This window comes from Chiloscyllium plagiosum, chromosome 44, assembly GCF_004010195.1.
Source record: "Chiloscyllium plagiosum isolate BGI_BamShark_2017 chromosome 44, ASM401019v2, whole genome shotgun sequence".
NCBI lineage: Eukaryota > Metazoa > Chordata > Chondrichthyes > Orectolobiformes > Hemiscylliidae > Chiloscyllium > Chiloscyllium plagiosum.
Genome location: NC_057753.1, coordinates 14504343 through 14519718, shown reverse-complemented (window position 1 = coordinate 14519718; position 15376 = coordinate 14504343). Strand labels below are relative to the sequence as shown.

General features: G+C 45.0%; 3 gene segments (V, D, J or C); all 3 read left to right on the top strand.

Moving 5' to 3' along the window:
• Window positions 1–2600: 2600 nt before the first annotated feature.
• On the top strand, window positions 2601–3113 carry LOC122543737. The segment is given in 2 exon segments: window positions 2601–2646; window positions 2746–3113. Coding segments are annotated over 2 exon segments (414 nt in total).
• Window positions 3114–4863: 1750 nt separating this feature from the next.
• On the top strand, window positions 4864–5360 carry LOC122543736. The segment is given in 2 exon segments: window positions 4864–4909; window positions 5008–5360. Coding segments are annotated over 2 exon segments (399 nt in total).
• A 6100-nt stretch (window positions 5361–11460) lies between these two features.
• On the top strand, window positions 11461–11923 carry LOC122543735. The segment is given in 2 exon segments: window positions 11461–11506; window positions 11607–11923. Coding segments are annotated over 2 exon segments (363 nt in total).
• Window positions 11924–15376: the final 3453 nt, after the last annotated feature.

Genomic DNA, 15376 nt, shown 5'->3' with positions numbered 1-15376 from the left:
CCAATGATTCAAAACTGTGAGCCCTTCTCCCCTGCACCAGTTCCATAACCACGTATTCATCTGCTCTATCATTCTATTTCTACCTTCACTAGCTCATCGCGCCAGAGATTGCTACCCCCGAGGACCTCCTTTTCAAATTGCTGCCTAGCTTTCTATATTATCCCTTCAGATTCCCATCCTTTCCCCTTCCTATATCGTTAGTTGCAATGTGTACAATGACCTCCTGCTGGTCCCTCTCCGCTTTGAGATTATTCTTCACTCTCTCCAAGATATCCTTGATCCTGGCACCAGGAAGGCAACACGCCATTCTGATTTCTTGCTTCCGGCCACAGCAACGTTTGTCTTGCCTCTGACTCGAGAGTCCCCGACCACAATCGATTGCTTGGAACCTGACGTTCTACAGTTTATCAAAAGGACGTGTTTACTCAGTGTGAGTTTCAGCTGTCCATGTTTGCACACAAGGACAGCTCTCAAAATGAAATGAAAATGATTTTTCAAGCAGAGTCGAAGTTAGATTCTCTACAATGGCGGGTTGTAATTCAGCTGTTTCCAAACATTGGAAAACGTGTATAATTTATTGATTTTTATTGACAATTAACAGACCAGATATTCAACTGCACTGCTGGAGGTTCAAGTGTGGAATCATTTCATTTTGAACGCCACTAGCATAACATAAAATTAGTTCGTGCTATTCTAGGGCTATGATTTGGTGTTGCCAGTGTTGGTCTTGATGGACAAAGTCAGAACTCACATGACACCAGGTTATTTTCCCAACAGGTCTGTTTGAAATCCCAATAACTTAATCTGATGAAAAAACACTGCTCTGAAAGCAACGTGATTGCAATTAAACCTTTTGGACCATAACCTGATGTTGTGTGACTTCTGAGTTTATTCCAGTCTGCAGAGAAATGAACTTGAGCAAACATACTTTATGTTCCTCAACTTCAGAATATTGCCAGTATGTAACCAACCAGCGTGAGTGGTCTTTTTGCATTGCGGTAATGCCCCTGCCTTTGAGTGCGGCAGCACATGTTCAATTCACCTATACTGTCGAGGTATGTAAATAAAATTAAATAGGACGGACTAGAAAAGTTGTTTTCACCTATTGGAAAATCTAACATCAGACAGCGTAATCTCAATATAAGAAGTCACTCATTGAAGTTAGAGATGAGGAGTCATTTCTTCTTTCAGAGGAAAAATAATCTGTGGATGTATTTATTACAGTCTCGATGCCAAATATTTTCAAGTGTGAGACAGATATGGAACTATTAGATATCCTGGGCTTGTGTCCTCTGGAGGTTACAACAGACAGACAGACATGATTGAATTGTAACATATATAATCCTAGTGAACTTGTTTCGGTGCGCTGACTTCAATTGTTTTCAACACACTGACCATCTCTAAAATCCACACCCTGGTCCTTCCATAATTTTCACACTGCCCAATTCGAATCCCCACCCTGAACCTGTGTGTGTGTGTATGTGTGTGTGTGTGCGTGTGTGTGTGTGTGTATGTATGTGTGCGTGTGTGTGTATGTGTGTGTGTGTGTGCGTGTGTGTGTATGTGTGTGTATATGTGTGTGTGTGTGTGTGGGTGCGTTGATGCTTCTGTCAGATTGAATGCTGCTGTGCTTCCTCTGACTTATTCCTGGGCGATTTTTGTGATACCAGTTGTAATAACTTCAGGTCACCAATAGAGGCCGGCATTGTATCGCTTTCAACACAGATTGAATTACAACACGGAGAGGCTTTGACACTTTTGAATTCAGTTAAAGTCTTGACAATTATCTCCCATTGCTTCCAGTGAAGTGCTGACACTTGGACTCATGCACAGCCACACAAGCGCGTGTATGCACATACACGTACAAACAAACAGGTATTTGGAGCCGAAGATAGCTCCTCTAACATTATTCAGATGTGCAGTAGGTTCTATTCTGTGAGGCCTCTGTGTTCAGCAAGGGAGGAAGACACCCATAGAGGGGAGGAAAGAAGGTGAGACTGAGCTCAGTGAAGAATGCTGAGATGAACTAACGGACGGAGAATGTAATAATCTTGAGCCTGGAGACAAACAGCAATTGAGGACCATAATAAAGGAGAATCTGGTGACATCAGAGATACTGTCGGATATGGTTAAGATTGAGTCCAATGATGTGGAAAGTGGGACCGTAATTTGAGAGGTGGCAGTTTGTGGGGCTGCAAGGGCCATCGGCTGATTGGAAATCTTGGGGGCCATGTGGGCAATTTGGCGGCCACATTGATTGGCTTAAAAACAAAAAGCAAGTTGTCAGTTCAGGAAGTTGGGCAAAAAAAGAGGAGCAGAGTCTTGAGGATAAAGGACGCAGTAAATCTGGGGATGGAGGCAAATTGTCTAAGTTCTCAGTGTTCCATTTAAGTGCAGTCACTACACCACAGCTCTGGATGTGTTGCAATGTCAATTCACTGAGAGTCTGCTCTCTTGCTTCACCACATACAGCATTACCGCCCCCACAAGGCAGGAAAGTTGGAACCTCCAGAAACACATCAGCGGTTTACTGAGGGGCGGGGTATTGGAATAGGTGTCTTCAAATCTCGGAGCTCCCTGTCACACAGAGGACAGCGACAATGCGGCTACTCAGCATCTGGATGGCATGGGGAACAATTATGGCAGGTGAATGTCGAAGAAAACCAATTTATATGCATTTTTGAAATCATAGTTTAACTGAGCACAGACTGACGCTTAAACATTGATGACTCTTTTCCCTTTCAGACCTGAGTCATGGAGATTCAGTCACCCAATTATTCTCCTCAGATGTCCAGAGGGAAGGAGAGGCGGTGATTCTAAACTGTACCTATGATACCACATCGAGCTACTACACATTATACTGGTACCGACAGTACCTAGACACTCAGCCGGAGTACATAGTGTCAAAATATATTACTGGCAGTGAGGATAAAGCAGATTTTGCGAAAAGTCGTTTCTTTGCAGAACTTCAGACCTCGAACAAATTCATCAATTTGACAATCACTGAGCTAGAACTGACTGACGCTGCAATATATTATTGTGCTCTCCGGAACCACACAGTGACGATAAACAGTTTTGCCCCGTACAAAAACTACCTTTGGACCATAGGTTGATGTATCTACTTGGGCATTCGCAGAATCTCTGGAGGTTACTTGTGCTTTCAGGAGATTAAACACACACTGAGAGGAAACCAAAATAACCTCGCATCAAACTGTCACTCAGCTGTTTTACTGTGTCAGGACATGCACAAAGACGCAGAACGGAATCACGTCAGCGTTTTGTGTTGCACATCAGCTGTGTTCCCAATGCTGGAAAACGAGCGTAATGTCTTGATTTGCTCGTGACAATTAATAAACAGGCATTCATCTCCAATTCTGGACCCTCATGTGTCTGACCATTCACATTAGGACCCAATGAACGTGCAACAACATTAATTTGTGTTACTCCAGGTCTGGACGTCTGCAGAGAATTGAACGTGAGCAAAAATAGATTGTGTTCATCCACATCAGAATTATTCATCAGTGTAGAAGCGAGCAGCATGGAGGGTTCTTGTGACGTTGTGGTAGCGTCCCTACCTGAGTCAGGAGGCAGACATTGAAGTCCCACATAATCCAAAGGTGTGAGATGTCAGCCTGACAGAACAGACACGGAAACGTGAGCTAAACATGCCTAAATGTGAGGTAGACATAGAAAGGCGAGATAATCTGGGCTTGTCTACTCTAGAATTTGCAAGAGTCAGCTGTGAAATATAACATAAAATCAGTCAAAGGAAGAGGAACGGCAGCCACCTAAATTCAATATGACATAACATAAAAGAACCTGAGAGGGTTTAATAACGTGAATCTGTAATACACGCACTGACCACGTCTGTTTTCACCACACTGACCCCTATATACTCTTCAGACACGCCATGTCTAATTTCCACATTTAACCTGTGTGTGTGTTGATGCTGCTGTCATATTGAATTTAGGTGGCTGCCGTTCCTCTTCCTTTGACTGATTTCCCGGATATTTTTGCTCTGCGCAAGTGTGGTAGTTTCAGGTCTCAAGAAGAGGAGGACACTGTATCAAATCAACACAAGGTGACTACCAACGAAGAGAGGATTTGAACATTTCCCCCTCTCTCTTTCTCTGTCTGTCTCTCTCCCTATCCATCCATCTCCCAGGGTGCTGGCACCGAAGATAGCTTCTGTATTATCAGTCAGACGTGTAATGGATCCTGTTTTATGAGGACTCTGTGTTCAGTGAGTCAGAAAATGCTGGGAGGAAGGGAAGACTGAGCTCAGTGGCGACTGTTGAAAAGAACGAACAGAGAGAGAAAGATAATTTTGAGCCCGAGGCCAGGGAAACACCAATAGAGGAACAGAATAAAGGAGAATCTGGTGAAAGTGATATCAGAGGTTGCGATTGAGTTGAGTGATGGAATACTGTGAGTGGAATTGAGTGGTGACAATTTATGGATTACGTGAAGTGGCGGAAATCTCAGAGTCATGTAGGCAAATTTAGGGGACGCCTTTAATGGCAAAGAGCAGGAAATGGGGTCAATTGAAGAAATTGGACGGAAAACGAAGAGATAATTCCAAGAAAAATATACGATGGATCTGGGGAATTGATTATCGTGGATTGAGGTCAATCTATCTGAAATCTCAGTTCTCCATTTTAAGTGCAGTGACTGCATCCCGGCTCTGGATGTGACAAATCAAAGAGTCTGCACTCTTCCTCCTACTCTCTGTGCATCACTGCCCACACATGGCGGTGAGGTGAGGACATCCAGAGACACGTCAGCAGTTTACTGAGGGGGCGGGGTTTATGGAATGGGTGTCTTCAAGTATCTGAATGCCCTGACACACAGGGGAAGTCGATAATGCAGCTACTCAGCATCTGGGTTGTGTGCGGAGCAATTCTAACAGGTAAGTGTGGAGGAAGTGCAATTCAAATTTCTTCAACAAATCATAATGTAAGCAGCCCAGCGTGACACTTTACATATGATGTCTATGTTCCCTTTCAGAGCTGAGTCTTGGAGATTCTGTCACTCAGTCACACTCCTCAGTTGTTCAGAAAGATGGAAGTGTGGCGTCTCTAAGCTGTACCTATGACACGTCATGGACCAGCTATACATTATACTGGTACCGACAGCACCCAGGCTCACGGCCCGAATACATACTCTTGAAAACTAATGGTGGTGGTACGGATAAAGCAGATTTTGCTCAAAGTCGCTTCTCTGCAGGGCTTCAGACCTGGAGAACATCCATCAGTCTGACGATCATCAGACTAGAGCTGACTGACACAGCCATGTATTACTGTGCTATCAGGGGCACAGTGATGATAAACAGTATCTTCCCCTTACAAGAACTGCCTTGAGACCGTAAGTTGATTTATTGGGCCCTTTGCCGAGTCTTGGGAAGTTACTATGTGCTTTCAGGAGCTTAGATAGACACCGAGAGGAAACCAAACTTGCCACGCATGAAACTGCCATCCAACTGTTTCTAGCAGTTGTTGGGAGAATGAAATGCAGGCACCAAGCATGTACACAGACACAAAGCAGAATCCTGTGTGAGCGCAACGTTCTAATCCCCACCACCAACAATGTGGTGCCCTGTGAGTTGTAGACAGTGAGCTGGGAGACAGATCTAGCTTTTGAGCAAGTGTTACATCGTTACCTTATTGAGAACATTTGGTGCTGTCAGATAGTTCTGGATGCTTTTAACTTTCTTAAAAGTACAGTACACCCACATCTTAAAACAGTCATCCAAGCATGACAATGTCTGTTTTCTCTACACTCATCCTCATTGCAATCCTCATACTTACCACTCTGTAGTCTTCGTGCTGGCTAACTTTTTAGGGGAGGCGATGGTCTCATGGTATTTTCGCTGGATTATTGACGCAGGTAACCAGTCATATTCAGGGAAACTGGGTTTGAGGTTCTGTTAAGGAAGATAGTGAAATCTGAATTCAACTGAAAAAAACGGTATTCTGTATACTCACATGGGGTTCTCAGGGGCAGGAATGGTTGCTGGATGTTCCAGGGTTTAGAGCATTTAAAAAGAATAGGGAGAGGGGAAAAGAGGAGGGACTGTGGCACTACTAATCAGAGAGGGTATCACAACTACAGAAGCTTCCATTGTCGAGGAAGATCTCCCTACTGAGTCAGTATGGGTGAAAATTAGGAACAGCAAGGGAGCAGTCACCTCGTTAGGGGTTTACTACAGGCCCCCCAATAGCAGCAGCGAGATTGAAGAAAGCATAGGTCAGCAGATTTTGGAGAGGTGTGGACGTAGTAGGGTTGTTGTAATGGGTGACTTTAACTTTCCCAATATTGATTGGAAGCTCCTTCGAGCAGAAGATTTGAATGGAGCTGTTTATGCAAGGTGTGTTCAGGAGAGTTTCCTAACTCAATACGTTGACAGGCCGACGAAGGAGAGGTCATTCTCGACTTGGTGCTCAGATCTTGTGGTGGGAGAGCATTTTGGAGATAGTGACCACAACTGCCCTACATTCTACATAGCTATGGAGAAGGAGAGGATTAGGCAAAATGGGACGATATTTAATTGGGGAAGGGGAAACCATGATGCGATTAGACATGAGTTAGGAAGTATGGACTGGGAGCAATTGTTCCATGGTAAAGGCACTATAGACACGTGGAGACTGTTAAAGGAACAGTTGTTGTGAGTGATGAATAAATATGTCCCTCTGAGACAAGCAGGAAGGGGTAAGATAAAGGAACCTTGGATGATGAGAGCGGTGGAGCTTCTCGTCAAAATGAAGAAGCTAGCTTACATAAGATGGAGGAAGCAAGGGTCAAGCTCAGCTCTAGAGGATTACAGTCAGGTGAGGAAGGAGCTCAAAAATGATCTGAGGAGAGCGAGGAGGGGGCACGAGAAAGGCTTGGCAGAACGGATTAGGGAGAACACAAAGGCATTTTGCACTTATGTGAGGAATAAGAGAATGGTCAAAGAAAGAGTAGGACCAATCAGGGATAACATAGGGAACTTGTGTGTGGAGTCTGAGGAGGTAGGGGAAGCCCTAAATGAGTTTTTTGCTTCTGTCTTTACGAATGAAAAGAACTTTGTAGTGAATGAAACCTTTGAAGAGCAGGTGTGCATGCTGGAATGGATAAGAGATAGAGGAAGCTGATGTGCTGAAAATTTTGTCAAACATTAAGATTGACAAGTCGCCAGGCCCAGACCAGATTTGTCCACGGCTGCTTTGGGAAACGAGAAATGCAATTGCTTCGCCACTTGTGAGGATCTTTGCTTGCTCGGTCTCCACTGGAGTCGTACCTGAGGACTGCAGAGAGGCAAATGTAATTCCTCTCTTCAAGAAAAGAAATTGGGGAATCCCCGGCAATTACAGACCAGTAAGTCTCACGTCTGTGGTCTGCAAGGTGTTAGAAAGGATTCTGAGGGATAGGAGTGATGACCATCTAGAAGACCATGGCTTGATTAAATGCAGTCAACACGGCTTTGTGAGGGGCAGGTCATGCCTCACAAACCTTATCGTGTTCTTTAAGGATGTGACTAGAAAAGTTGATGAGGGTTGAGCTGTGGATGTAGTGTATATGGGCTTCAGCAAGGCATTTGATAAGGTTCCCCATGGTAGACTCATCCAGAAGATCAGGAGGAATGGGATACAGGGGAATTTAGCTGTCTGGATAGAGAATTGGCTGGCCAACAGAAGGCAGTGAGTGGTAGTAGAAGGAATATATTCTGCCTGGAAGTCTGTGGTGAGTGGTGTGCCACAGGGCTCTGTCCTTGGGCCTCTACTGTTTGTAATTTTTATTAATGACTTGGATGAAGGGATTGAAGGATGGGTCCGCAAGTTTGCAGACGACACAAAGGTTGGAGGTGTCGTTGACAGTATAGAGGGCTGTTGTAGGCTGCAGCGGAACATTGACAGGATGCCGAGATGGGCTGAGAGGTCGCAGATGGAGTTCAACCTGGATAAATGCGAGGTGATGCATTTTGGAAGGTCGAATTTGAAGGCTGAGTACAGGATTAAGGATAGGATTCTTGGCAGTGTGGAGGAACAGAGGGATCTTGGTGTGCAGGTACATAGATCCCTTAAATGGCCATCCAAGTGGACAGGGTTGTTAAGAAAGCGTATGGTGTTTTGGCTTTCATTAACAGGGGGATTGAGTTTAAGAGTCGTGAGATCTTGTTTCAACTCTATAAAACTTTGAAAACTGCGTCCAGTTCTGGCCGCCCTATTATAGGAAAGATGTGGATGCTTTGGAGAGGGATCAGAGGAGGTTTACTAGGATGCTGCCTGGACTGGAGGGCTTACCTTATGAAGACAGGTTGACTGAACGCGGACTTTTTTCATTGGAGAAAAGGAGGAGGAGAGGGGACCTAATTGAGGTATACAAGATAATGAGAGGCATAGATAGAGTCGATAGCCAGAGATTATATCCCAGGGCAGAAATGGCTAACACGAGGGGTCATAGTTTTAAGCTGGTTGGAGGAAAGTATAGAGGAGATGTCAGAGGCGGGTTCTTCACACAGAGAGTTGTGAGAGCATGGAATGCGTTGCCAGCAGCAGCTGTGGAAGCAAGATCACTGGGGACATTTAAGAGCCTGCTGGACATGCATATGGTGTCAGAAATTTGAGGGTGCATACATGGGGATCAGTGGTGGGCACAACAGGCTGAAGGGCCTGTTCTGTGCTGTACTGTTCTTTGGGCAGTTACAGGCAATAAATGCTGCCTTCACAGCGATGCCACTCATCCAATGAATCAAGAAACACCTTCCACTCAATGAGTGTTGTTGCACCCGTCAGATTGCAGGCTGCTGTCTGCTGCTGCTCTCTGTCTGACTGATTCCCTGGCGATTTTCACAATTCACAGCTGTAGTAGCTTCTGGCCAACAGCAGAGATTGACGTTTTATTACTTAAAACGTCAAATCGAGTGCAACTGCAGAGGAGTGAAATGATTAAAATTCAAAACGTGGAAAAATATCACCCATTGCACAGAGAAAAGCACACACAGACATGAACACAGTTGCTGAGGTTGCTTAAGGATTGCCACTGTAACGTTATTCGGATATACAGCAGATCCTATTCTGTGAGGCCTCTGTGTTCAGTGAGTCAAAAGAAAAACGCCAACAAGGAAGAAGAAGTCATAGAGATGTACAGCACGGAAACAGATCCTTCCAACCCGTCCACGCTGACCCAGATATCCCAATCCAATCTAGTCCCACCTGCCAGCACCCGGCCCATATCCCTCCAAACCCTTCCTATTCATATACTCATCCAAATGCCTCTTAAATGTTGCAATTGTACCAGCCTCCACCACATTCTCTGGCAGCTCATTCCATACTCGTACCACCCTCTGCATGAAAACCTTGTCCCTTAGGTCTCTTTTATATCTTTCCCCTCTCACCCTAAACCTATGCTCCCCGATCCCAGGGAAAATACATTGTCTATTTATCCTATCCATGGCCTCATAATTTTGTAAACATCTATAGGGTCACCCATCAGCCTCCGACGTTCTAGGGAAAACAGCCCCAGCCTGTTCAGCCTCTCCCTATAGCTCAAATGCTCCAACCCTGGCAACATCCTTGTAAACATTTTCTGAACCCTTTCAAGTTTCACAGCACCTTTCCGATAGAAAGGAGACTAGAATTCCAACAGTGGCCTAACCAATGTCCTGCGTAGCCGCAACATGACCTCGCAACTCCTGTACTCAATACTCTGACCAATAAAGGAAAGCATACCAAACGCCTTCGTCACTATCCTATCCACCTGCGACTCCACCTTCAAAGAACTATGAACCTGCACTCTAATGTCTCCCTCGGACCTTACCATTAAGTGTATAAGTCCTGCTAAGATTTGCTTTCCCAAAATGCAGCACCTCGCATTTATCTGAAATAAACTCCCATCTGCCACTTCTCAGCCCATTGGCCCACCTGGTCCAGATCCTGTTGTAATCTGAGGTAACCCTCTTCGCTGTCCACTACACCTCCAATTTTGGTGTCATCTGCAAACTTACCTCTTATGCTCGCATTCAAATCATTTATGTAAATGGCAAAAAGTAGAGGACCCAGCACTGATCTTTGTGGCACTACACTGGTCACAGGCCTCCAGTCTGAAAAACAACCCTCCACCAACACCCTCTGTCTTCTACCTTTGAGCCAGTTCTGTATCCAAATGGCTAGTTCTCCTTTTTTTTCCATGAGATCTAACCTTGCTAACCGGTCTCCCATGGGGAACCTTTTCGAATGCCTTACTGAAGTCCATATAGATCACATCTACTGCTCTGCCCTCATCAATCTTCTTTATTACTTCTTCAAAAAGCTCAATGAAGTTTGTGAGACATGATTTCCCACGCGCAAAGCCATGTTGACTATCACGAATCAATCCTTGCCTTTCCAAATACATGTACATCCTGTCCCTCAGGATTCCCTCCAACAACTTGCCCACCACCGAGGTCAGGCTCAAAGGTCTATAGTTCCCTGGCTTGTCTTTACCACCCTTCATAAACAGTGGCACCACGTTTGCCAACCTCCAGTCTTCCAGCAACTCACCTGTGACTATCGATGATACAAATATCTCAGCAAGAGGCCCTGCAATCACTTCTCTAGCTTCCCACAGAGTTCTCTGGCACACTTGATCAGGTCCTGGGGATTTATCCCCAGTAACATAAGATGGAGCTCAGTGAAGAATTCTGAGAGGAACTGACAGAGCAGAGAGGCGGGGAGTTGGGGGGAAGAGCTGGTGGAGGGGGGGGGGGGGGAATGGTGGCGAAGAAAGACAGAGGAGACAGAGAAAGAGAGCGGTGGACGAAAGATAGATGACAGAGAGAGGGAGGGAGAAGAAGGAGATAGATAGATAGATAGATAGATAGATAGATAGATAGATAGATAGATAGATAGATAGAGACAGAGGGAGAGAGATAGAGAAAGAGAGAGCCTTGAGCCTGGGGACAGAAAAAAAAACAACTAAATAGGAAAATCGTGTAAAAGTCATATCAGAGATAACGCTGGATATGTTTGAGATTGAGTCCAGTGATGTGGAAGGTAGGATTGTAATTTGAGAGGGGACCGTTGTCGGGCTGTAAGGAGAATGTGTGATGTGGAATTATCGGTGTGGGCGGTGTGGATAAATTTGGGGTAATCCTAAACTGCTTATTTACAAATATGGCATCAGTTGAGGAATTTTGGCAGAAAAGGAGCAGAGCCTTGAAAGTAAATGGTACAATGAATCTGAGGAATTGCTTATGATGAATGTAGGCCAGTCGATCAGAATTTTCAGTCCTTCACTTTAAGTGCAGCGACTGCAACCCAGATCGGTATGTATTAATACACTGAGAGTCTGCTCTGTTCCTCCTCCGTGCACAGCATCATTGCACCCAGAAGGCCGTGCGGTGGGTAGCTCCAAAGACACTTCAGCAGTTTACGGGAAGCCATGTATTTGAATGGCTGTCTTCAAATGTTTGAGTGTCTTGTTACACAGAGGACAGTGATAATGAAGTTATTCAGCATCTGGATTGTGTGGGGTCCAATTCTAGCAGGTAGATGTGGAGGAAATCCAATTTCTATTACTTTTTCAAATCACAGTTTAAACCGAGGGCAGCCCGATACTTTAGAATTGATGCTTCTTTTCCTTTTCAGACCTGTGTCAAGGAGATTCTGTCACTCAGTCACTCTTCTCGGATGTTCGGACAGAAGGAGAGGCGGTTATTCTAAACTGTACCTATGATACTGCATCTAGCTACTACATATTATCCTGGCACCGACAGCACCCAGACACACAGCCCGAGCACATACTCTGGAAAAGTAATGCTGGGTATGGAGACGAAGCTGATTTTACTAAAAGTCGCTTCTCTGTAGATCTTCAGTCTGAGAGGAAATTCACCAGTTTGACTATTTCTGGGCTACAGCTGACTGACACTGCCGTTTATTACTGCGCTTTCAGGACCTCACAGTGATGATAAAAAACCTCCCCTCTGTACAAGAACCGCTTCTGGACCATAGATTCATTCATTTATTGGTGCTTTTACAGAGCCTCAGTCAGTTATGATGTGCTTTCAGGAGTTCCATCTCAGACCGAGAGGAAACCAAACTAACCTCGCTTCAAACTGTCATGCAACTGTTTCCCTGAGCTGCTGAGAAAATCTACAGCAGATTCTGAGCATGTGCACTGACACAGAGGATATTCATGCCAGAATTTCATGTTAAAGTTCAGCTGTCCCACTAATGCCGTGAAACGCATTTTCTTGCTACGTACTTGACAATTAACAAACCAGCCATTCATCTCCAATCTTAAAGTCTCAAGTTCCTTAACATTCCCATCAGGATGCATCAACACAATGAAAAACCAATTTCTGTTCTTCCAAGGCTGGAGGTCAGGAGAGGTATCTCCGTGAGCAAACATTCTTTGAGCTTATCCGCATCAGAATAATTCGTAAGTGTATAAAGCGAGCTGCATGGAGACAACTGTGACTTTTTGGTAGCTCCCTACCTAAGTTAAGAGGCACACCTTCAAGTGTCGATGTTTGTCATGAAATCTTGACAGAACAGACGCAGAAAAGTCATTTTTCCATTTGCAGAATCTAGATTCAGATTCTCAGAATAATGCATCACACCTTGAAGTTAGAAATGAGGATGGAATTCTTCTTTCAGAGGGAATATCTTTCGCAGAGTCTGGGTGATAAATCTGTTCACGTGTGAGATAGACCTGGAGAGGCGAGATGGTCTGAGACTGTACTCTGTGGAAATTGCAAGTCTGATGTGATCGAAGCGAAACATAGAAAATCCCGAGAGGATTTGATTTGTTGAATCTGTAATCCATGTGGTGTCCACGTTTGCTCTCGTAAACTTATCCACTTTTTAAAATCCCCCACTGACCCCTCTGTGATATTTACACTGGCCATCACAAATCCCCACACTTACCTTGTATATACGTGCTGATGCTGCTGTCAGATTGGTTGCTACGGTGTGCTGATGTTCTCCCACTGAGTTTATGCTCTTAACGATTTTCGTTATGGACAGTGTAGTACCATCATGCTCTAGCAAAGGGTGACGTTGTATTACTTTAAACACGGATTGAAGTGCAACCAGAGAGGATTTGACTCTTTAAAATTCAGTGAAAGCCTTGTAAACTCTTCTATTGTGTAAAAAAGACGCACACGTGCTCACACACACACACAACAAACACACACATGCAAGCACTGAGTGTGTTTCAATAGAAGGTAGCGACTGTAAGATTATTCATATATACAGTGTATCCTGGTCTCTGAGGCAATGAAGAAAGATGGTGTTTAGATGAATGAATAATTCTGTGAGTAACTAACAGAGGGTGAGAGAGATAATTTTGAACCGGAAGGACAGAGAAGTTGCAGAATAAAGAGGTATTTGGTAAAATTGATAACAGAGCTTTTGCTGGATAAGGTTGAGGTTGAGTCCTGTGCTATGGAAGCTGATTGCAATTTGAGACGGGACAGATTTTGGGCTCAAAAGTCACACATGTGGGTTGTAAATCTCAAGGGTAGAGAGAAAAACAGCAGAACAACAGAAAAAAAAGAGAGAACAGTGTTTCTTTTCTGATTTCAATTATCTATTTTGTTCACAAGGAAAATAAATCTCTTTTTAGGTATGCATTGACAGGGTCAGATCGCGTGGTGCTGGAAAAGTACAGCAGGTCAGGTAACATTATAGGAGCAGGAGAATCGACGTTTTGGGCATATGCCATTTATCATGTTTGTAGCGAAGAGAAAGGGGGCTGAGAGCTAATAGGAGGGTGAGTGGGTTGACGGGAGGTAGCAGGGAAAGTGGTAGGTGGATGCAAATTATGGTTGATTGTAATAGTCGCTGGCCTGGGTAGGTGGGAAGGAAGATGGACAGGTGGCACAGGTCAAGAGGGGGGTGCTGAGTTGGAAGTTTAGAACTGGGGTGAGATGGGAGGAGGGGAAATTTAGGAACTAGTGAAGTCGAAGTTGATGTCGTGTGTTTGAGGGTTCCTAAGGCGGAGGATAAGATATTCTTTCTCCAGTCATCGGGTGGATTGAATTGAATTGAATTTATTGTCACGTGTACTGAGGCACAATGAAAATCTTTGTGGGATTTGGCAGTGAGGAGGCCCAGGGCTTGTATCTCCTTGGTGGAGTGGGAGAAGTAGTTGAAGTGTTCGGCCACAGGGCTGTAGGTATGTAGGGTGCGTGTGTCCCAGAGATATTCCCTGAAATGTTCAGAGAGTTGGTGTCCGGTCGCTCCGATATGGAGGAGATCGCATCGAGAGCAACAGACACTGTAGATGAGGTGGATAGATGCGCAGGTAAATGTCTGTGGAGGTGAAAAGACCCGGATGGTGCCTGACCTACTGTGCCCTTCCAGCGCCACAATTTTCGATTCTGACTCTGCAGCATCTGCAGTCCTCGCTTTCTCTCTACTTACATTGAAACGAAAGCAGTTTGCGTCTGTGCAGGTAGCATATCAATAAATACACAAAACATCGGAGTTTGGCTATCCACAAAACCAAATATCTCTCTTACTTACTAGGAGGATCAGATAACTGAACAGGATCCCATTTTTCTTCAGCAGGAAGACCTCACAGCGTGGTCTTTCCCCACTGCTTCTGGGCAGCAGTTGCCCCAGGCTTTAGTACATCCCTCGGCACGTAGACCTGCTCGTTGTGATGTGCCAGTCTGCGACACTCGGTCAGGGTCAAATCCTTGTTCTGGAAGACCAACAAAATTCGGGCAGACCAAAGAGCGTCATTCACTGAGTTGAAGCTGCACCAGGCGCCAATGATGTCTGCCTTGGTGCACACCCCAGGAAACACAATGTAGAGCACATAGCCCTGTGGTATGGAGCTGCTCAGGAAGTAATTCGGCATAAAGTACTGCATCTTCCAGCGGCCTTCTCATGCAAAGGCACATTCCAGAGGGAGATGTATGACAGATTCAACCCCTCTGCGACCAATTCAGCATGCGTTGGTGCAGGCTGACCAGGTATGAATGAAGAATACCACAGGTCCTGCCCTTCTCGGCACGAGTCAAGCGATGTCTTAGCGGTTTTTGGAAAGTTCTGGTGATGAGGCAGTCGGTCAAATAGTTTTGACAGTCTGCTCAGGGAAAAAAAAACACAACATGATCCATTCTCTCCTTTTCCATCAGCGTCTCGAGGACGGTCCATGCTGACCACTTTCTGATGGACTTGAGATGAAACGTGTTTTCCTTTGTAAATTTCTGTACACAGGACAGGGGAAAATGAGTGGACCAAGTACTTGGAGTGTTCCACGGTTTCATCCTTCGTAACACGGGGGGCAGTGGAATCTCAGTATATGGTGACATTTGGTGTTTCAGTGCTGAGGGTCTATGCAAAGCTTAGTGCATCCACACACAAAGGTAGCCAACAGGATGAGGGGAACATTGGGTACGTTC